The sequence below is a fragment of the Glandiceps talaboti genome, chromosome 7 (genome assembly GCF_964340395.1).
Source record: "Glandiceps talaboti chromosome 7, keGlaTala1.1, whole genome shotgun sequence".
Lineage (NCBI taxonomy): Eukaryota > Metazoa > Hemichordata > Enteropneusta > Spengelidae > Glandiceps > Glandiceps talaboti.
Window position 1 is genome coordinate 27,138,530 of NC_135555.1, and position 23,822 is coordinate 27,162,351.

Sequence of the window (23,822 nt, forward strand, 5' to 3'; positions counted from 1 at the left end):
TGTTTTGTGTCACTTATCTTGTTGTCTTTACCTAAATTGTCTCTGCTTGAAGCTCACTTCATGCAAGCAACCGCAACGCTCTATATTCCATAGTTGTATTTTTGTTTGCATGGTTGTTCATGCCATTTTATTGATACAAGAATCATATACAGTATTGTAAGTAACGTGTAGCAATCGGATCATTCTCTGTGACTTCGGATACTGAGTATCAAAATGTAACCAACGTGACCTTTTGAACTTCATTCCAAAAAGACGCAAAACAGAGACACTGACGTGATTTGATTAGTGTTTCACCAAACGTGTGACTGTACCATATTGACGCATGTGTGTTGACGGCTCCTGCTTTGAGGCTGTGAGCTACCCGACTTTCGTATTGTGTGATCTGGTAACTTGTTTAGTACATAATTGAACAAATTAACACCTACATTTGTCACAAGTCAACGTGTCACAGTATCTTCGCAGTTGGAAACAATAGAGCACTGCAACTGACGGATGCCGACAGAGCAATACTGCCCATCAATCAGTGTCAAATTTCATTGTTCTCAGCTCAACGTATTGTTTATGTTCACACAAAAAAACCACTGACGGCCTTACGCAAAAATTAAACTGCGCGTAATCACCGTGATCTCCCAAAGCGCGAAAATAACACTGCGCAATAATTTTCCGGTTCACAGTATATTCTTAAGATATAGCCTAATTACCAAAAATAATTAATTATGCTAAATATTCATTAACGCTGTAAGATACATCAACGAATTTTATAGGACAAATGTATGTTGTTATGTTTAACGAATATACTAAATTATATTGAAATTGAAGTATGCAGTCTTAAGATATTGCATAATTAGTTGATTTCATTAATATGCAAATTTCTCTAATTAAACATTAACAGATCTGGCTCAAAACCTAATCAGGTCTAGCTATTACCCTAAAGATTATATAGCCCAAATTTCATTACAATTGAGCCAGTTGATTTTTAGAAAATGGTTTCACAGACACACAGACAGACAGACAGACAGACAGACAGACAGACAGACAGACAGACAGAGACAGACAGACAGGCATTCCCTTTTAATACCTCCCGTACCCTTACGGGAGGTAAAAATAGCACAAAAATAGCACCAATAACGTTGTGGCACAACTGTAGTTTTTAAAAATACTGCCAATGGCATTGTAGCACAACTGTAGTTTTAAACAAGCGACCTATCGGTCAGAATAGCTCCGCTGTTGTTTTTTTTTAGTTTTTCTTTTATTTTGGTGACATGTAGAAGTGGTTCAGTTCTTCACTATGCAGTTTTGTTTTAGCGATGTAATAAAGTGGTTACTGGTTTCATATGATGTCTCACTATAAAACACATTTTACACAGAAGTTGGTAATGTATTGTACTTTAAAACCATAGTCACCATTTTATAACAAAAATCTACTGTTATGAAAAATTGCACAAAATCTCTGACAAAAATGACTGGGAAATGCACACAAGAAAAAGAAAAAAAAGAGAAGATTTTGAGGTTGGCTATAAATAATTCCAGTGTCTTACGTTACAGCTTTAACCATGGAAAATTTTAATGATGAATGAAATTAACTAGGGATCTAAAATAATTTTGAGGCAATTTGAATTTCAATTTTCTAACAAATTTACAAAGTCAACAACATTCAACTTGTACTAGTTGTAGTAGATATATATATAGGGAAGAAATGTATTAATCGCCATCTTAGTTTCCGTACGGCGACAATCCCAAGTACCCGGAAGAGAGTCATTCTCAGCCATACGTTACAGTGGTAACACTCGTTCATGTTCGATTACCTTTCATAAAGAAAACACAACGAAATGGTTGAAGTGATCTTTTTTTAAATTTCTTTTCATCACAAAAACTAAATCTGAGTGATCAAAAGTGTTGTAAACTAAACCAGAAAGAATTATCGGACTGGCTAAACTTCCCGCTGAACTGGAGTAAGGTCCAAGCCTGGATAGTATGTGAGGAAATCGTCTCAAACTTGCGATACAACTTTCAAAATATAACTTGACATGTCTTCATTTGTTAGAGTTATACAATTCAAGACGGGTTTTCACTCGAAAAAAACAATTCTGTGAATAATGACACTCTGAACGCAACGATGTTACTACTGTAACGTATGGCTGGCAACGACTTGCTTCCGGGTTAGTCCCTCGTGCATCCGGGTACTTGAGATTGTCGCCATACGGAACTACCACATCGGTAATTTTGACGCTGTAATTTTGCCACCAAGATTGATCGTACAAAAACAAAACTCCATAAATGAACCACAAGGTACTTTCCCTTTCAAAATGTGATAATTTTAGAAAGAGTATTATCGTTTTTATTGACGACTGACTCTGTCAAAAATCGTCCCATACACTTCAGTTCAGGCATGCTCATAGAGCTCACTTGATCGTGAGGTACGTGCATATACTGGAATGAACCATTCTTTAGGAGGGTGGAGAATTTGGATTTGAAGTTTACAACCCTGTTTCGAACAAACGCTTGTCATTTGGGCGCACAATGCGTAGAATTAAGACTAAAGCACATATTACATTGCTTGTTTGACGTCAATAGTGTCTTTTGAAAAGTTGCACTTTACCTAAAGTCTTGCGGACTGATTTCCAATATGGCGGCGGTCATAATGCTCATTAACATATTCATTTTTTTTTTAAATTACAAAAAAAAAATCATAAAAAATAGAAAAGAAGACGTGCTGACTTGAAATTAACAAATCTAAGTAAGCTACCCCCTGTGCATCAACACGCCAGATATCAAAGCAATCTAATAAGAGGTTTTCAAGGAGTTGATGAAAATGACATTTTATGAAAAAAAAATCATAAAAAATTGAAAATGGCACAGATCAACTTGGCATGAACAAATCTGAATAGCCTCCCCCCAGGGAACATGCACACCAAATATCGAAGAATTCCGACTGTCACTTTCGGAGTAGATAATGAAAATATAAAAGTTTGATGGACACCTATGATTCACTCTACTCTCTATACTCTATACAACCTATACCTAAAGCTACGCTTTCAGCTTTCGCTGACAGCGGAGCTAAAAAGTTTATCCATATGCTAGTCCATGCTAACAATAGGTGTTCATTTGCTGAATGACTATCCTGTTACCTATCCAACCATGTTGCTATCTTGCGATATACGTGATCATTTGGCTTTTGCTATGGGCATGGTCGTGTTCCTAGATATATTTGCATATATTTTTGTATGGTTTTGTTCACTTGTGTATGAATTCTTCATATTATCTTTGCAATAGATGTGATCATTTGGCTGTTGCTATGGGCGTGGTCTTGTTGCTAGGCACATATGCATATATTTAATGAATGTGTACTCATTTCTCTTTCAATTCCTGTTATCTTTGCAATATGTGATTATTTGGCTGTTGCTAAGGGCGTGGCCTTGTTGCTAGGCAAATTTACATACATTTATTCAATGTTTATTGAATTGTCTATTAATCCCCGTTATCTCTGCAATATATGAGATCATTTGGCTGTTACTATGGCAGTGTTCTGCCGAGGCCGCGGCCTTGCGACATTGGCCCCCTAAAATTACAAATGACGCAATAATTGTCCCACCTTGCGTCATTTTGGCGCATTCATTGTAGGGCAGACACCTAAGTCAAGGAACAGGCCCTGGCATCAATACCACAAAAAGTATACTGACTCGGTAAGCGACAGTTTTGTTGACATCATATAAGATACAGTGACAACGCGCAGTTCTATTGTTAACATGCAAAAAATGCATTAATATGCAACAAAAAGATCACCTTTGATAAACATAATCTTCAATTGAAACATTAGAGGGAGTCGAGTATATAGATGAGACGCCGAAATGGACGTCTCTCTTCCCATGTTTTGTCTACCGTCACTGTCGCGACCTCTGACCTACTCACTGACGTGTGCGAAACACTGAACTTGCTACGGGAAATTGGAACATCTATCTGCCACATAAGCCTTAGTAAACCAAATTTTATGGGACAGGTTGTTAAAAATGAGGTTCACAAAATGAGTACATGTGTATTTTGATTCCGACAAAGCTGCGTTAGGGGATCGTGTTGCATGATGTTGACAGTGACACATGTGAATGTTGGGCACTGAATCAATGAGTGATCACTGGCAGCCACTAGAGACGGCCGATGCATGTGCGCCCGGTCAGAACTTGTTGTGCAAATCAGAAAATAAGTTTTTCGTTCACATTTGGTACTTTTTAAAGTCAGGGAGTTTATTTTCTTCAAAATGTTTTTTTTTTTAAAACTCGTCATGAATTTGAAGAGGGAATGATTAAAATGAAACAAGTGGTTACAAGATTAGGATTTCTCAAAGTTTTTATTCAATCATATGTTCACTAATTTTGAAGTTGTTCTTTATCCTTGTCTGAGAAAAGGAATTATAAATTTGAGCACTGCTATTCATTGATATTCAGATTAAAATTTGTGACTAGTAGCTGGCTGTTCAATCTTTCTAAACAACATATAATATACTCTGTAGAAATGACTTAAAATTACGTAATTTTTATTGCCTTCTTTTTCTAAGGTGTAATGTGTAGTGTACAATTTTCAAAAAAAAGCTTACTGGGAACTGTTATTATGAATGGAATTGTTTTATGAAGTTAGGTAATAATCTATGTGTATTAAATGGAATATCTCAGACCATGGTATCGCTATTATCTATAGTGGTCTGAGGTAATATATATAATTCCATAGACAATAAATAATTGACCCCACTCCCTGTCAAATGACCCCACTTTTTGCAACAAGGGGCCTTTGTCCCCACTAGTTGGAAACCTTGGCAGAACACTGGTATGGGTGTGGTCTTGTTGCTAGGTACATTTGCATATATTTTTTGAATGTTTATTCATTTGTCTTTCTATTCCTGTTATCTTTGCAATATACGTGATTAGGGTGTTGCTATGGGCTAGGTCTTGTTGCTAGGCAAACTTACATACATTTTTGAAAGTTTATTCAATTTTCTATTAATCCCTGTTGTATCTTTGTGAAATACACCACCGTTTGGCTATTGGTATGGGTGTGGTAGGGATATTTGCATACATTTTTTGAATGTTTACTCACCTGCCTACCAGATGATTATATTATTTGACCAAAATATACTGCCATATGGTTGTTGCTAAGGGTGGGGGCATGGTTGCTAGACCCAATTTTGTCAAATTCTTTTGAAGAAAATCTGCAGAATAACACGTTCACAAACAATCAAGTCTAGTTTTGTTCATTCGTCTGTCTACGATATCAGTCAATGTGTCTGATACGCAGTGATGTGCCAATACATATTGAAAGTTATTTTTAATCGAAAGACTTAGCCATCTTCAGATGCCTACATGAGCAATGCATCAGACAATAAGTCATTGAGAATGACATAGTCCCCGCTATGATTGGGTTTTAAGGAATTGGCAGTTTATGTTGGCATTTTCTTGATGTCACTACTCTGATCACTACCGACACTTGTGAACCTAAATCAAACTGACTTAGATATGTTGTGTCTGCACGTTGGACATGGAACATGCCTACTCATGTTATGTCTCCTCGTTGGACATGGGACATGCCTACTCATGTTGTGTCTCCTCGTTGGACATGGGACATGCCTACTCATGTTGTGTCTCCTCGTTGGACATGGGACATGCCTACTCTTGAAGATGACGTGATGGAATAAACCATTCAACAATAAAGGATGGGGGGGGGGGGGACCTGTTCAAGCATGTCTGAGTTATGGAGTTATGGAGTTTGGACATGGAAAATTCGCAATCAGAATGGCTGCCTGGCTGCCAGGCAGCCATATTGGATTATATAATGACGAAAATCAATATGCAATCAGAATGGCTGCCTGGCTGCCAGGCAGCCATATTGGATTATATAATGACGAAAATCAATATGCACATGTATGTCACAAAACACTGTCCTAATACCAACTTTGAATGAGATCTGTTCAAGCATGTCTGAGTTATGGCTTTGGACATGGAAAATTCACAAACAAACATATTGGATTGTATCACGACAACAATGAATAATTTATGCACATGTATATCATAGAACATTGTGCTAATACCAACTTTGAATGAGATCTGTTCAAGCATGTCTGAGTTATGGCTTTGGACATGGAAAATTCGCAAACAAACATATTGGATTGTATCACGACAACAATGAATAATTTATGCACATGTATGTCATAGAACACTGTGCTACTACCAACTTTGAATGAGATCTGTTCAAGCATGTCAGAGTTATGGCTTTGGACATGGAAAATTCGCAAACAAAATGGCTGGTAGGCGGCCATATTGGATCGTATCACGACAACAATCAATATGCACATGTATGACATAGAACACTGTCCTAATACCAACTTTGAATGTGATCTGTTCAAGCATGTCTGAGTTATGGCATTAGACAGGAAAATTTTGCAAACAAAATGGCTGATAGGTGGCCATATTGGATCGTATCATGAAACAAATTGACGTGCATATATATGCCATTGTATGTTGCCCCTGTACCAAGTTTGAAACAAATCAGTCCAGGCATCTCCAAGAAATGGCTGTGGACGGACGGACGCACGGACAGACGGAACCCAATCCATAAGTCCCCGTCCCGGACGAACACTGTCCTAATACCAACTTTGAATGAGATCTGTTCAAGCATGTCTGAGTTATGGCTTTAGACAGGGAAAATTTGCAAACAAAATGGGTTCATTGTAACAGCCAAATTCAGCATGACTTCTGTAACAAGGCAAAATTTCCCATTTTGGATTTAATGGAGTGCGTATGTACAGATGTAAGGAGACACTAATTCTTTGACTAAATTTATGTGGTAATGTGTAAAATCACGTAGGTTACCCCTTTCATCGTGCATTCAAAGCTTCAGACAACATTTTGAATGAAAAAGTAATGGTGATTCTGTCGTGGTTTAGAAAGTGGCCATGCTACTACATGTAGTTACGACTTTCCCGTGTTTGACGATCGAAACTGAGCAAATTTAACGTAATGCAGTTATTCCGAAATTCAAAACGAAATATTTGTATCGGGAAGTGCTTACGGAAAAAGTGAAGTTTAGACACACAGAACCACTATAGATAGCACCGTGGATCTGCCGCCGGACAGAGTAACATCATAATAACGTTTGACTTGACTTTGGCCACGACTCTGATTACTAATTAATGAGATGACGTCAATATACATGTACTAGGCTTCCGCGCCATTTGCAATGTGATCTTGTGTATCACATTCCAGTCGAATGACCTCGATTTGCCGTGTTTCTATGATGCTACACTTGTATTAATCAAAACAACAATTAGAATAACTGAATACTCATTTTATCCACTGCTTGGTGATATTTTTATTGCAAGACACTCCAGGAAATCTTCAAGTCAAATTTTACACTGTATGTCACCCTTAAAACCTTCCCTTTGTGCATCTCCACCTTGACTCTGTAGACTATATATTAGAATGGCTTTTCATTCTGTAGACTGTCTGTTTGTTTGCACATAATACTATCGATATCTCACCTGATGATTAAGCCTTACAAAATCTGTGTATCTTCTAAAAACAAACCAGTTGTCCTTGGTTGATGTCTGGACATGAAGTTTGAAGACCTGTTGAAAAAAATAAGAAAATAACTATAGTGACATTGACAAGACAGAAAGATTGCTATACATGTTGATTAACGTAGCAGTATGGCTACATTGTATTTTTCATCCATTATGTTGTTGATTAAAAAAATTATGAAAAATTTATTAAAATATTACAAACAAACTTACAGCAAACATCCTTCTTCATATGAGTGTTTCAATGCTATTATTTTGCGCTTGTTTATGATTACTGAAACATGACACCAGTAAATATGAAAATTTAATATATTTAATATTTTGATTTCGTTCTCTGAGAAAACAATGTTTTACTCTTTTCTTTGCATTTATATATTCCTTATAACATTTTCCAACTTCTCTCGATGGTTTTTGTTGATATCCATCTTTGTTTTTTTTTCAATAAATTTTTGAATTTGTAAAATTTGGTAAAAAATTATTGCTTCTATTGAGACACCGTGTTCACAAATTATACATGGTACGCCAAAAAACCACTGAAGGAATATTTTTAAAATCATATTTTATAGACCAAAAATACCGCCAATGGCATTGTAACACAACTATACAGTTTTTAAAAATGTTTATCCATATGCTAGTCCATGCTAACAATAGGTGTTCATTTGCTGAATGATTCCCTGTCTGAGTTGTGGCTTTAGACAGGGAAAATTTGCAAACAAAATGGCTGTGCGGCGGTTATATTGGATCGTATCATGAAACAACTTAACGTGCATATGTGTGCCATTGCATGTTGCCCCTGTACCAAGTTTGAAAAAAATCGGTCCAGGCATCTCCAAGAAACGGCTGCGGACGCACGGGCACACGGACAGGCGGAACCCAATCCATAAGTCCCCGTCCCGGACTTCGTCCGGCGGGGACTAATAAATACATAAATGGAGAAGGTAGCAATATTAAAGCAATATTACATAAACAATTCATTTCTGATTTTAAATGCTTTGTATATAAAGAGGCCGAGTTGCCTAACAACACGCTCGTTGTCACAGGAAATTAAATCGATGAATTTGAAAAACGTTGGTTGCCTCCAGTAATACTGTAGAATGTACTTATGTCTAGTAGCCTCGTATTTAGGACATACTAAAACAAAATGAAATTCATCTTCGATAACAGAACAACTAGAACACTGCCTTAGTTCCAGTGCCTTTCTAGGCCTGGTCCATCTACCTGACTCAATTTCAAGGTTATGAGAAGACACTCTTAATCTAGTCAGGGCTTGTGTGAACCGATGTACTGTAATAATGTTAAGATAGGGTTTAAAACAAAAACTATCAAAGTGCTTGTAAAGTCTTGCTCTTGTTGAGTTACCTAGTCTACTGTTCCAATTCTGTGCAAAGTTATCGGACAAACGCTGCTTGACGAGTGCAAGGAACCTACCCCCATCACCCACACCCTGCTGAAACCAGGCATACATGTACATTACCCCTAGCTCAGCAAAAAGATTCTTAACGGACAATGCCCAGCTGTGACGTCTGGGGTATTGCTGCAAATCAGAAATTAAAACATTGTATACTCTGTTAATGTATTTCTTTGAATCACTTTGTATAATCTTTAACCAAAACTTTACAATTCTATATAAACGTACAATGCGACAAGGCAATCTACCAAGCTCTCCATAAATAAAATCATTCTGAGTGCTCTGTTTAACACCAAGTAGTTTTTTACAAAATAAAAGGTGAACTCTTTCAATAGCATCAGCATGAGCAAAACCCCACATTTCAGCACAATAATTCAAAATTGGTGAAACTAAAGTATCAAATAAATATAATACATGACTGGGAGTAAGATTTTCAAATTTTTGCAGGTAAGTATTTAATTGAAATATGGCTTTCTGTGCTTGACCAGCTAAGGACAACTGAGCTTCAGCAAAAGATCCCCAAGGCGTGAAAACAATCCCAAGATACGTAAATTTATTTACAAAAGAAAGTATTTCTTGGCCATACTTAAAACACAAGTTTCTCTCCAAAGAGCCACCCTTTCTGAAAATCATAATCTTGGACTTTGAAATATTTACTTTCAGACGCCACTTTTGACAAAAATTATGCAAAATATCAAGCCCTTTCTGAAGACCCGCTCTTGTTTCAGAAAAAATGGCAATATCATTGGCATAAAGTAACATAAACATTTTGAAATAACCAACATCAAGGCCCTCTCCACCATTAAGAACAAATTCATCTTCGATATCATTAACAAAAATGGAGCAAAGGAACGGCAACAGACATTCACCTTGCCTAACTCCAGCAAAGACTGTAAACTCCTCACTCACTTCATTATGAAATTTAACATGGGATTTAGCTTCCTTATACATAGACATGATGATATTCAAGATTTTTCCCTGCACTCCGGATTTAATGAGTTTGTACCACAAATTATCTCTAACCACAGTCAAATGCCTTAGTAAAATCAATAAAACCACACCAAAGTCTTTTACCACAATTAAGAAGGTGTGTAATCAGCCCATGAAGAACAAAATTGTTGTCAATCCCCTGACGAAAACCTGCTTGTGCTTCAATGTACACAGAGTATGTTTCTGCCCACTCAGTGTTTAATATTCAAGTAAACAGTTTACCTAATGTACTTAACAACGTGATTCCACGATAGTTACCAACATCGTGAACATTTCCTTTCTTGAGCAGTGGTACAATATCTCCAATAGCCCAGAGTTCCGGAAAATACCCAATATCGAAAATAACATTAAATAAATTACATGTATACAATACATTGTACATTTAATAAAGTTGGTGAGCTATTCATTAAAAATTCATTAAGTATCTTGTCTGGGCCAGCACTTTTTCCATTGTTCAATTGACTTATTGGCTGTGTGATTTCATCTTTGGACACCTCACCATCAAGCTCACTGAACATAACCTGGAATTCATCACTCACATATCTCACAAGAGTAAACTTAACATCAACATCCGCAGTGTAAAATGGGTCCCTGGGGTTGTTCACCTCACGAAAAAAGCCGGCGAACTCTGAAGTGTCAATTCTCGGTTTCACACTATGTGCAGCCCCTCGAAGCAATTGCCAGTACTTTTTGGCATTTTGTGTACGCAAGGAAACCAAATTAAATGTTTGATCCTCATTGTATTTACGCCTAGCCCTGCGTAGTGCATTTCTGTAATTCGAACGCGACTTAATCATATTTCGCCTATTAAAATCATTCTTGTCACCCCTGAAAATATCCAATGCCTCATAAAATTCTTTCTTTTTGTCTTTGCATGGTTGATCTAACCACGGAATGTTATTGATCCTATTATGTATCAGAATGGGAATAGGATTACTTTTGAAATTAATATCTTTACGCATTGGTGATGCACACGACTCTATATGCTTTACTAGGACATTTAACTGTGTATCAACCATACTACTATCAACTCCTGTAACTGATAAATTGCCTATAATACTTAGAAGGGTCTCTTCAGACTCGTTCTTCTGAAGGTTCTGAATATATCTGTCGGCCAACAATGGACTCCACCTGTAGATATAATCTACCTTACTTACATCATGGGCGTCTGCTTCAAAAATTTTGCGTTTGGTTGTACTATTCAACAGAGAAGTCGAAAAAGAAATAAGGCAGTGATCAGAGACAATGTTAGGGTCAGCAACGCAGAATGAGTTAAGACTGTCAAAAATATTTTTACTCGCTAACACAGTCAACTGTACTCTGACCATTGTGTGTATAACATGTAAATTTACCTATACCATTGTCCTCACCACATCTACCGTTCAAAATTCTAAGTGAACTTTGTTTACAGAATTCCAGTAAAAGTGTACCATTTGCATTTATACCCAGCTTATCCTGAGAAACCCTAGGTGAACAAACGTCAAGAATGTATTCATTAGGGACAGGCACATGCACCTGACTATCATCGACAATGTAGTCCGGCCTTTCACCTGTTCTCGCATTCATGTCCCCACATACAATAAATGAACAACCAGTGAAATTGGCAGATAATTCCTCCATCTTTTCAAGAATCCTGTCAAATACAGACCTGGAAACAAGTGTCTCTCTGCTAGAACCAGAGGGAATTACATAACAAAGACATAGAAATAAAATTGTGCTGTTATTCTCAATACGAACCCACGCTATGTCTTCAGCGTCTGAATTGACAAACTTAACTTTACTAAATATGGTTGATTTGAAATATAAAATAAGGCCTCCAGAATTGCGTTTAGTACCAGGTTTCCTAAGCGTCCTATTTAAAACAATATATTCAAAATCCTCTACAACTAATTCAGTCTGTTCCGATGTCCAAGTTTCAGTGAATAAAACTATATCGTGTGACTCGAAAATTTCTGCAACCTCAGGTAACTTTAATTTGCTAAAACGTTTACTAACAAGGCCCTGTGCATTTAATAAGGCAATTCTAAGCGGTACCTCCTCCAGATCTCCCTATGGAACCAAAGTGCTGTTGCTTGACGACTGCGCTGAAACTTGGCTTGCAATGTCAACATACGACGACTCAGCCTTGGATGAACCAATTTCAGATGTGGGCCGTACACGACTCCTCGCAGAAAATTCACTGGATTCGCGATCTTTCATAGGATCTTGTTGGGAGTACTATTTAAATGAATCTTCATCCGAACTATGTGAACTGTATGACCCATCGGAAGAATTGTCGACGCGGCGACCTTCGTGAATCGTAGTAAACTTGTGTGATGGGCCTGCAACACTAACGTGACTTACGCTATCCGATGACACCTGTTGATCCGTACCTCTGGCATTAACACTACGATCGTTGTTTGATACTGATTGAGCACGCCGCCCACTAAGTACTTTATTCCAATCTGGAAAGCAATCTTGGGTGATTTCACCATTTACCAATAACTTGGCTGGATATGTAATTGAAACTCGGTTGACCTTGTTGTTCCTCGCTTCCTTGTAGATTGGCCACAGTGATTTCCGAGCCGCTACAATCTCAGCTGGGTAGTCGCGATTAATGCCCAAATCTGAACCCTTCAATCGATATGCGTTCTTCATTATAATCTCGGTATCGTAGAAGTCTCTAAATGTGACAATAATTGGTCTCGGGAAGCGCTTATTACTATAACCTAGTCGATGGGCTCTCTCAATGTACATATTATCACTTATACCAAGTTTCTCATTAATAAATGTACGAATCAATGAAGAACAGTCTTCTTCACGGGATTCAGCAATACCCCTAAAAATCAGGTTTCTTCTGCGACTACGTGCTTCAATGATAGAACGATACTCAAGTAACTTCAATCTATCTGCATAAGATTCTATGGAGAACTCAACTTTCTTTAAGCGAACTGGTAATTGTAATAATTTGTTCACCTGGATGCCTGTGTTACTTGTTTTTGCTTCAATTACCTCAAGTTTTTTCCAGGATTAAGGAGAGAATATCACTTGACACCATATCTTGCTGTTTCCCTTGTCCTTCTCCTGACCCAGTATTCATACGCTTCTGTTTGTCCAGAGCACGACTTCTTAAACCATCATTGGTGCCACTAGTAGTACCTTCCACGAGGTCCACATCATCGTCGCCATCTTGACTTGAGAGTAACTCAAATCGATTACTACATGTACTTCTTAGACTCTGGGTACCAGCTCCACGGCTGTTTACACCACCACGACCACCGCTAGTCCTCACCTTAGAACTTCCCGTAACTTTAGGCATTGTCGTTTAAGAACTTATGGCAACTTAATCTACGGAATCAATAGAAAATCAGGAGAGCGATTTCCTGTCGTGATGCGCTATCTGACATTACGTAACTCCCATATATTATATTATATACTGTTTAGAAAGACTGGACAGCCAGCTAGCATCATCGCAAACCATGGCCTGTTTTACGGCAACGTTCTTAACGAGCCCCCCCCCCCCCCCCCTAAATGTAGTGGTATAAATAATAACTCTGGTTTGCGAGAATGCCAGCTAAGTCACAATTATTAATCTGAATATCAATGAATACCAGTGCTCAAATTTATGATTCCTTTTTTCAGACAAGGAAAAAGAACAACTTCAACACTAGTGAACATATATATGATTGCATAAAAACTTTGAGAAATCCTAATCCTGTAATCACTTGTTTCATTTTTAGAACTGTTACACTTCTATGTTTATCATTCCCTCTTCAACTTCATGACAAGAGTTTAAATTTTGAAAAAAAAACAAAAAAAAACCACCTCCCCCTGACTTTAAAAAGTACCAATTGTGAACGAAACACTTACAAATAATACAGTCAAACAAACAATGTATTTGTATTGATTACTGTTACTGGCTGTGTAACAAGATTTTGATGACAATGACATTGTAAACTTGATATGGAAAGCTGTCATTGGGCGTCCTTGAAACTTAGAAATCTTGAGTCAGAACTATCAACAACATCAAAGTTATAATGCTTCAAATACCACTGTAATTATTTTCTGATTGCACAACAAGTTCATTCTTCGTGTCTGACCGGGTGCGCATGCATCGGCCGTCTATATACAGGTAGTGGCTCACTGATTCAGTGCCCAACATTCATGTGTCACAGTCAACATCATGCAATACGATCCTCCAACACGGCTTTTCCGGAATCAAAATACATGTGCTCATTTGTTTCCCATTGATCTAACTCATCAACAAATGAAAATCACACTCCGTCCATATTTTAATAAGGCTACTATGGCAGGTGGATATCCCGATTTCCCGTTGTAAGCTCCGTGTTTTGTACACGTCCGTGTGTAGGTCAGACAACAATGAACACATGAAGAAAGACATCCATTTCGGCGTCTCGTCTACTCCATCTAATTATTCAATTGTAGATTAAGTTTATCAAAGCTGATCTTTTTGTTGCATTTTTTATGTTTAAAACTCATTTTATAAATAGAACTGTGCGTTGTCACTGTATCTTATATGATGTCAACAAAACTGTCCTTTACAGAGTCAGTATACCTTTTGTGGGATTGATGCCAGTGCCCTGGACTTAGGTAATTTTGACGTCTGTCGTAAAATGAATGCACCCATGCAACGCAAGGTGGGGAAATTATTGTGTCTTTTGTAATTTTAGGGGGGCCAATGTTGCAAGGCCGCGGCCTCGGCAGAACACTGATAGGCCCCCTACAGGCAGTACCCATTGGGGGTTAATAACTTGACATTCAAACAACAAACACAGACACATATTATTTTTCACATCAAATATTGAATATATAGTATCTAAAGTCCTGTTGATGATTCATAATGACAGGAAACTAGTACTACGGTATTACACAAACCACAGACACACCAAAACTCATATAATATCATCTCCTTGACTACATATGTACACAGTCATGTCACCTGGTACAGACATCATCCTGATTAATATAATGCTAAGGTCCATGTACATACGTACATATGAAACTATCAACAAATTACATAATTCTCAAAATTACCTCACCAGGGGTTGCCCCTTCTAAGGGGAATTCTTCACGTTTTTATCAAATATCAACATATACTATAATAAACAAATGCATTCAATAATGATAGACACACAGTAAGGTGCTACTAATAATACCATAGAAAGGAATACTTTTAGATTTTCATCCCTAAAATACTAGGATTTTAAATCTGTTTGATTGGTTCTAGTCTGGAACTTGGAAGAGGCAACCATTCTTGTGAATATCAACAGTGGATTAACATTAATAAAAATACACATGTAGGCAAAAAACAACATGAAGACAATACATATCACTTTTTTTTTATCATCTGTTGTTCATACATATCACTTTTTTTTTATCATCTGTTGTTCTTTTACAACATGCCTCGAAAGTTGACAAATTAGAATGGGAACCTCTTAGACAGATTGTTCTCACTTAATCATCAATTTCACATGTAATAGAGCGAAATTAAAAATTCCCAGACACATTTTTTAAGAACAATACCTAAGTACCAGTGAAAATTTCAGATGGTTGTGCAGAAGTGCTGTCGACTTTGAGACTTTAGAACTTAGTCTGGCAGCTTGAAAATGTAAATATATGACGTACAATTTGACATGCAGAACATTTCAATGCATGTCATGCAATAAAAATATCACGTAGCGGTGGATAAAACGAGTCTTCAGTTATTCTAATTGTCATTTTGTATAATACAATTTGTAACATCATAGAAACATGGAAAATCAAGGTAATTTGACTGGAATGTGATATGCAAGATAACATTGCAAATGGCGGGAAGCAGAGGAGGCTGGAAGGGGTCTCACGTGACACCCATGTGACCGTTTCGCGATAGCGCATACGCTGATGACCTCGGTGAGTACCTCATTCTTTTATCCGTTGTATTCCCATTTGCGTCATTAGTCTTTCGTTCAGACGATCACTATTTTTTAAAATGACCATTACAAGTGTCATGCAACATGGAAATCATGTTTTCAGTATGTTTAGTGTATCTAAAACGAACACAAACTTTGGTACTCGACAAGTCAATGTTATCGATATCTACATTTCCGGGGTTTTCACCTCGGTCGTTTTAACACAAAATTATGTTTCTATGTATGCTTTTGTCACTTTTCTATTAATTACCGTCATGAATTTCATGGTTCTGCAGGGATCTTCCCAATACCCCAATTTATAATGTGCGTAAATTGTCACTACTTTTTGTTGAATTTCGATGTTTTCAAGATGGCGACCCATTGTGCGTGCATGTAACACGCAAAGTGGCTTGGCCATTGACGGCTGTCCTACACTTGCTGGCCGGACGTGTTTATTGACACTCTTGTGTCGTGCATTGATCGTTACACGTAACACTAATCCAATTGTCAGCATTTCCTCTTGTATCCTTAAAATTTTGTCCTTTTCACTCTTATCAAGACATTTTTCTGTTTATTTTCAGATTCGTCGCTATCGCTAGTCGATTTGCTGTGCCAAATCTGGACTTTCTTCTGTTCTTCATGTTACATTTTGTCTCATATTAAACCATCTCTGTGTTGCCTTCTATAAATGTGTCTTGCTTGTGAGAAAAAGACCTGAATGTAATTTAACGTAAACCCCTTTCCTACCCCCTGATGATAGCTAAAGAAATAATTTAGCTTACATCTTACAAACTAATTGTTAAAAAAATTGATGTACAACAACGTCATGTATTACAAATTTGTATGATAAACAATTGAGACCAAGGCCTATTTTATGTCAAAGCTTTAATATGTTCAGAAAGCACTCGTATTACGGATCCACATAGTGAATATTTTCCTCTTCACATGGCTTTCATGCCAGTCACTCAAAATATCAAATCTCGCCATTCCAGCTCAAAATTACATATATTACATCTACCTTGCTAGTTATATAATATTTCGCAATGCTTATATGATCAAAAATACTCATCATACGTTACCACAATTTGCGTAGCCTGAGCACATTTTGCTACATGTATGTTGCCAGACGAGCAAAACCATGTCGGATTAAAATATGCGAAACTGAGAGACTCGCACAATGTGTGGCAATATATAACTTTATAATACAAAGGCCGAAGTCTTGTTGTAGTTGTATTTATTTATTTATTTATTTTATTTTATTTTTTTGAGCAAATGTTTGTATTTTGGAAGGTAGACATCTAACGTTTTAGTCAGCTACTGAGCTAGACTGAATAAAGTTGAGGAGCTGTACTTGGGACACTGCACTCAAAAATACGACCTGCTTACCCGAGTTGCCTTCATTCTGGTGTCACTATTACACACGATTGCAGGGTGATATCGAATTTGCAAGTTACATGTTACTTGAAAATATCTCAAACATGTGCGAAATCATATACCCTTTCGTGTAGGGTCAATGATGAAATTGGGTGTGCACGGTGATTTAAATTACAGTACGGTAGTAGTTGAGCAAGTTGTGAGAAACTCGCCTGTTTCACAGTGTTTGCATTGTCACGTCACATCACTTGTCAATGGAGGTCACCTTCGATTCCTGGGCTGATCACCCACTTTCTACTGCAAATCTTGAGTAGACCTTGCAATGTCTATTTCTAACTATAGCCATTTAAATGTACACAAGAATCCATCTCTTTTGCAAAATTTTGTAAATTTTGGGCGAAACTACAAACGGGCGAAAAACCGGACCGAAATTTACGACCTCGGCGGGGTCAAGTATTCTTCACGAAAAATCACAGTATTCCTATCAATAATTCCAAAATCCATTCTACTAGCACGGAGGGAGAAATATCAGTCGAAATGTTCGCTTTTATAGTATCCAATATGATGAATTATTGTGAAAGTTATGGCGAGTTGATGCCCCAAACTACGCGTACGGCTGGTGACCACTGAGCCAGCCACCATTGTAAACGTACGTTCACAAGCGTACACAATGGAGGCTCACTGCGTAATGAGCTTTCGCAGTTATTTTTACCCATCATGCTCTGCACCCCTTCCAGCCTCCTCTGGGCGGGAAGCTTAGAACATTGACATCATCTCATCAATTAGTAATCACAGGCGTGGCCACAGTCAAGTTCAAGATTATGATGTTAATCTGTCCGGAGGCAGATCCAGTGCTATCGATAGCGGTCCTGTTTTCACAGCAGATTTCCAGATACAAATGTATAGTTTGAATTTCAGAATAACAAGCGAAATTTTGTAACTACATGTAGTAGCTTGTCCATTTTCCAAACCATGACAGAATCACCATGTTACTAATTGTTCGTTCGTTAGAAGCTTTGAATGTGTGATGAAAGGGGGAAAGGGGTACATTATTTCACGCACTGTCACATAAATTTAGGTAAAAAAATTAGTGTCTGCTAACTGTTCATAAGTACACATGCCGTTAAATCGAAGAGGCATTTTTGCCGACAATGTAAGCTGGTAAAATGTAATGCCCTGGACCTGTTAACTGAAGTTACGATACATCCATGCTGAATTTGGCTGTTACAATGAACACACAATGTTTCTATCAGTTTGATATGTGTCATGGATCGTTACATAAATAATCTTTTCAAATAGCTTGCTACACATTAAATTGTTATCTTTTAGTTACTTGTGGTGTCTTCCACTTTTTATTATCTGACGCATTGCTCATGTTGGTATCTGAAAGGGCCAAGGCCTTTGATTAAAAGTAAGGTTCACTATTTATTATTACATTGTAGTATCGTTTCGTAAATGGCATCGACTGACATCAAAGACAGACGGATATTACAAATCTAGACTAGATTGTTACGGGTTTGTTTTGAAAATTGAAATACATAGCTCGGGTGATACTCATATCATACCCATTCGGTATAACTCGGAGGAGTAGATGCACATAAATATTGACTGTTTTCTGAAAACAGGAAAAGTCTAGTCAATCATAAAACTGCCGTAATCGACATTTGTTAAGAACGTGGAAGGAAAATGATTGGAAATTTAAAGACATTTCCGAACTCGAGATCGGATATGTGAGATATTATGGAAGTATTCCGGAAATACAAAGCAAGCTCAGACCGCCATGAGTGATATTGCCAGGAATATTGCATGAGGTACAGCAGCAGTCCCACTGTTTTAGTACTTGTTCTTGATTACAATGTTTCAGCTTGCTTCAGATTTGACCATGACCAAAGAGTTGACAATTTTCAAGTTTGTAAAAGTACAAGAATCAGATATGAGGACATGAGCAGTAAATCTAGACAGTATGGAACTATGTCATCAGTAATTTCAGAGACAACACTGTATGGGCAAGTGTCGGTATTCTTTGAGAGTTTTTACGTGTTCATTCAAATGCATTTACGTAAATTTATTTTTGTGTTATTGATGTTGCAACTTCTTTACTGGACGAGAAAGGAAGTTATACACTATAGTGGTCTGAGTCTGAATGTATTAATTCCATAGAAATACAGATCCATAGATTGTAAATAATATGTTTACACACGCATCCTGACCAATAAAAGTCGTATCAGCATTAACATACATGTATGATGGTGTGATTTAGCCATATTCATTAGAACCGACTGCTAGCAGTAATGATAGTTCCTCTGGCAGTGAATGAGTGAGGAAAATTGTGGTCAACCACAAAGACTGAATGACACTGCTTTTCACATTGTAAGTTTTTTGATGTAAATTTCACAGAAAAATGTAGTCATGGCTAGTACACATTATATGTAATAGTATACATGTGTTTAAATATCCACCATGCAAGTTTAGTGCTTGTTTTCTGACTATGCCTTGCTGTCTTGTACCGCAACATGACCCATCCTAGTGAATCCGTATTGTTTACATAAAGTGAAGACTGATATCAGCGTCCTTTGTTGACATAACTATTCAAATGGGTGGAAAACAGCTCCCACAGACAATCTCACTGTTACCTCAACACAAACACTGAATAACGGGACTTTGTATTTTTTTATTGCCTGTATACAGTTGTCAATGTAAATTGTACATGTAGGTGACAATAACATTAGATGTAACATATTTACATTTTGTTACTTTTATCTGCAGATTTTGTGAATCCCATGCGATGCACTATACATTTGTACTCCCCCCTGAATGAAAGCACGAAATTGCACTTTTTTGGGATCTGGTATTGAACTTTGACAAGTCTAGAAGATCAAAGATTGTTTACATGTAAACACATAAAGTTGCGTGTTGTCAACCGACACTACTAAGGTGACACTCATTAAAATGTCATTGAAATAAGAAATTGTATATTCTAATTCCAAATTATTGAATTCTAATCGAAGCAAAAATTATCTAATATTTCTGTACCCATCGAACATACAGAGATCGGATGAGAATGGCTTCACAAGAACACAACACAATGCAATGAGTTCCCCATAATATTCTCTCAAGTTGTTCAGATGTAGCATGTCATCACAGTATGTACATTCTATGACCATTCAAAATCATCACGAAAGTAGACCAACACATTCGTCAAAGCAGAACGTTTTGTTGGATCATGAACTATCCCTCTTGAAAACTATGTGTACATGCACTTCATTTCATTTTTTAATTCATTTTTTTTACTGCATTCATTACCATCCACACAGTGACATGAAGTAGTTTCATCTTCTTTCAAAGCACGGCCCGTGTTCACTGAAGCCCGCCATACTGTGGTGTATTGCATATTGTCTCCAACCATTTTTGTTTTGCTTGAGTTTTTGATGGATAGACATGTCTTACGTTGTGGATTTATTTGACCTGGGAGCGTGAAGTGTTGACTGTACTTTGCTGTGTCCCTTCACTTAAGACATGTGTTTGGCATGACAGATACACAAAACAACAGAAACAAAAGTAGCAACATTGTAATTAGCATTGCGCCTTTTTACTTTGATATGATTGCGACAATATGTTCATATGATGTATCAAAATGAAAACGATCGACTCTCAAGAACATGGAAATCACAACATGCAATCAGACCACATTGTTTCCAAAAAACTACTATATGAAATATCATTTCAAATTATTTTATGTTTTCCTTTTTTCGTTTTGATGATGGCTACACCAGTGGTGTGGCCGGCCTCGGTAACATTTACTGGCTTTCACTGTATGGCGTCACTGTCCACTTTTTACGCGTAGTTTCACCCTTTACATTTACCTATATGTACACAGTTATATCACTCGGAAATGTGTGTAGGGTGATCATTTCACTGTGGGTGCTGCTAAACCCACTGACAAATCACCAAGGAAACATTGTTGCCGGAAGACTGAACTGGTACACAACAATATGTACAGTTACAGAATTTGGCAAGCGTAATTAGTAATTCATAAATAAACATTAAACAAAGGCTTAGAAGGCTTTTGTAACACGTGGGACCTCGACACCTTTCGTGAGCTGGTTGAGGTGCCGAAGTTACTCGAAGCACAGGGGATTAAGGGGGCAAGTATTTTTGTGATTTTTGTGACTTTCTTGCCAATGCGCATAATATTTAGTGGTATGAATACAATTTCATTTATTGTTATGGCAAAATAAAAATAATCATGAAAAAAAATTATCAACCTTTGCATGTACACTTTAAGAAATAGTGTAGCTATAACAAACAAGCGACCTATCGGTCAGAATAGCTCCGCTGGGTTTTTTTTAATTTAATTTTTTATTTTGGTGACATGTAGAAGTGGTTCAGCTCTTCAGCTCTTCACTATGCAGTTTTGTTTTAGTGATGTAATACTAATAAAGTGGTTACTGGTTTCATATGATGTCTCACTATAAAACACATTTTACACAGAAGTTGGTAATGTATTGTACTTTTATACCATAGTCACCATTTTATAACAAAAATCTACTGTTATGAAAAATTGCACAAAATCTCAGAAAAAAATGACTGGGAAATGCACACAACAAAAAGAAAAAAAGAGGATTTTGAGGTTGGCTATAAATAATTCCAGTGTCTTACAGCTGTATCCCTAACAAATTTACAAAGTCAACAACATTCAACTTGTACTAGTTGTGGTAGATATATATAGGGAAGAAATGTATTAATCGCCATCTTAGTTTCCGTACGGCGACAATCTCAAGTACCCGGAAGAGAGTCATTCTCAGCCATACGTTACAGTGGTAACACTCGTTCATGTTCGATTACCTTTCACAAAGAAAACACAACAAAATGGTTGAAGTGATCTTTTTTTTTTTTATTTCTTTTCATCACAACAACAAAATCTGCGTGATCAAAAGTGTTGTAAACTAAACCAGAAAGAATTATCGGACTGGCTAAACTTCCCGATGAACTGGAGTAAGGTCCTACTAGTCCAAGTAAGCCTCGATAGTACTATAGTACGTGAGAAAATCGTCTCAAACTAGCGATACAACTTTCAAAATATAACTTGACATGTCTTCATTTGTTAGAGTTATACAATTCAAGACGGGTTTTCACTCGAAAACAACAATTCTGTGAATAATGACACTCTGAACGCAGCGATTTCTCGGACGATGTTACCACTGTAACGTATGGCTGACAACGACTTGCTTCCGGGTTAGTCCCTCGTGCATATGGGTGGATTGTCACCGTACGGAAACTAAGAAAGATGGCGATTAATACATACATCGTCTGATATTTTAATTTACAGTGTTTCTTGTGACCGGCGCCTGTCAGCAGACTCTGCCATTTTTTTTATCATTCCATTGTATTTAAACCTTGTACTTGACATTTCGCAATATTTATAATTCTCAACAAAATACCTCAACATGCCTCACTTCGCTCATACTCAAAGCAGCCCTGCTTGGTATGATCACTGATGACATGATGAGAGAGAACCTTTTCGGATTTACATGTAAAACGGGGAAAGATACGCAAAACATAATGCAAAGTCTGAAGCCAAATTAAAGTTGTAATTATTTTAATTATTTTTACTTGCCAAATATTTGCATTTTGGAAAGGCAAGACATGTTCATGTCGTTTAACTTTACATGTGAACTGTCGGCCATAACTTCAACCGCATGCCTGGCATGCCTTCCTTACGCAAGTTTCTTAATTCTGGTTCACTGTCATTCCAAATTGCACGACAATATAGAATTAATCACAAGTTACATGTTATCTGAAAACATCACACTTTTATAGTGGGTCTGAAGTGTGATTTTAGTGAGTACCAAGAACGTCCTGTGTTGATACTCAAGATACTTGCTGTGGAAAATCGCTCGGTCAAATGAGGTCACCTTCAGCTTCTGGTCGAATCAGGATAGAGTATGCAAATAACGATGTTGCGGACTGGCTGATTATGTAGAAGGGGTGCAGAATTGGATTTGAAGTTTACAACCCTGTTTCGAACAAACGCTTGTCATTTGGGCGCCCAATGCATAGAATTATGACCATAGCACATATTACATTGCTTGTTTGACGTCAATAGTGTCTTTTGAAAAGTGGCAGTTTACTTAAAGTCTCGTCGACTGATTTCCAATATGGCATCGGTCATAATGCTCATTAACATATTCATATTTTTTTCATATTACAAAAAAAAATCATAAAAAATAACAATGAGGATGTGCTAACTTGAAATTAACAAATCTGAGTAAGCTACCCCCTGCGCATCAACTTGCCAGATATCAAAGCAATCTAACAAGAGGTTTTCAAGGAGTTGATGAAAATGACATTTTATGAAAAAAAATCATAAAAAATTGAAAATGGCACAGATCAACTTGGCATGAACAAATCTGAATAGCCTCCCCCTAGGGAACATACACACCAAATATCGAAGAATTCTGACTGTCACTTTCAGAGCAGATGATGAAAATATAAAAGTTTGACGGACACCTATGATTCACTCTACTCTCTATACTCTATACAACCTATACCTAAAGCTACGCTTTCAGCTTTCACTGACAGCGGAGCTAAAAAGTTAACA

The 23,822-nt window shown here is 37.2% G+C and overlaps 1 protein-coding gene across 4 annotated transcripts in view; it reads right to left on the reverse strand.

The window, feature by feature from the left end:
* LOC144437110 (uncharacterized) overlaps positions 1–23,822 on the reverse strand; it is an 80,533-nt gene that overhangs the window by 37,387 nt on the left and 19,324 nt on the right. For all 4 annotated transcript variants that reach the window (XR_013480990.1, XR_013480989.1, XM_078125962.1 and 1 more), the window contains exon 2: positions 7,523–7,609. Coding sequence is in view for 2 of the 4 variants with exons in the window: in XM_078125962.1 (XP_077982088.1) it covers positions 7,523–7,609 (87 nt within the window). In the remaining 2 variants the exon portion in view is untranslated. The remainder of the gene's footprint in view (positions 1–7,522; positions 7,610–23,822) is intronic.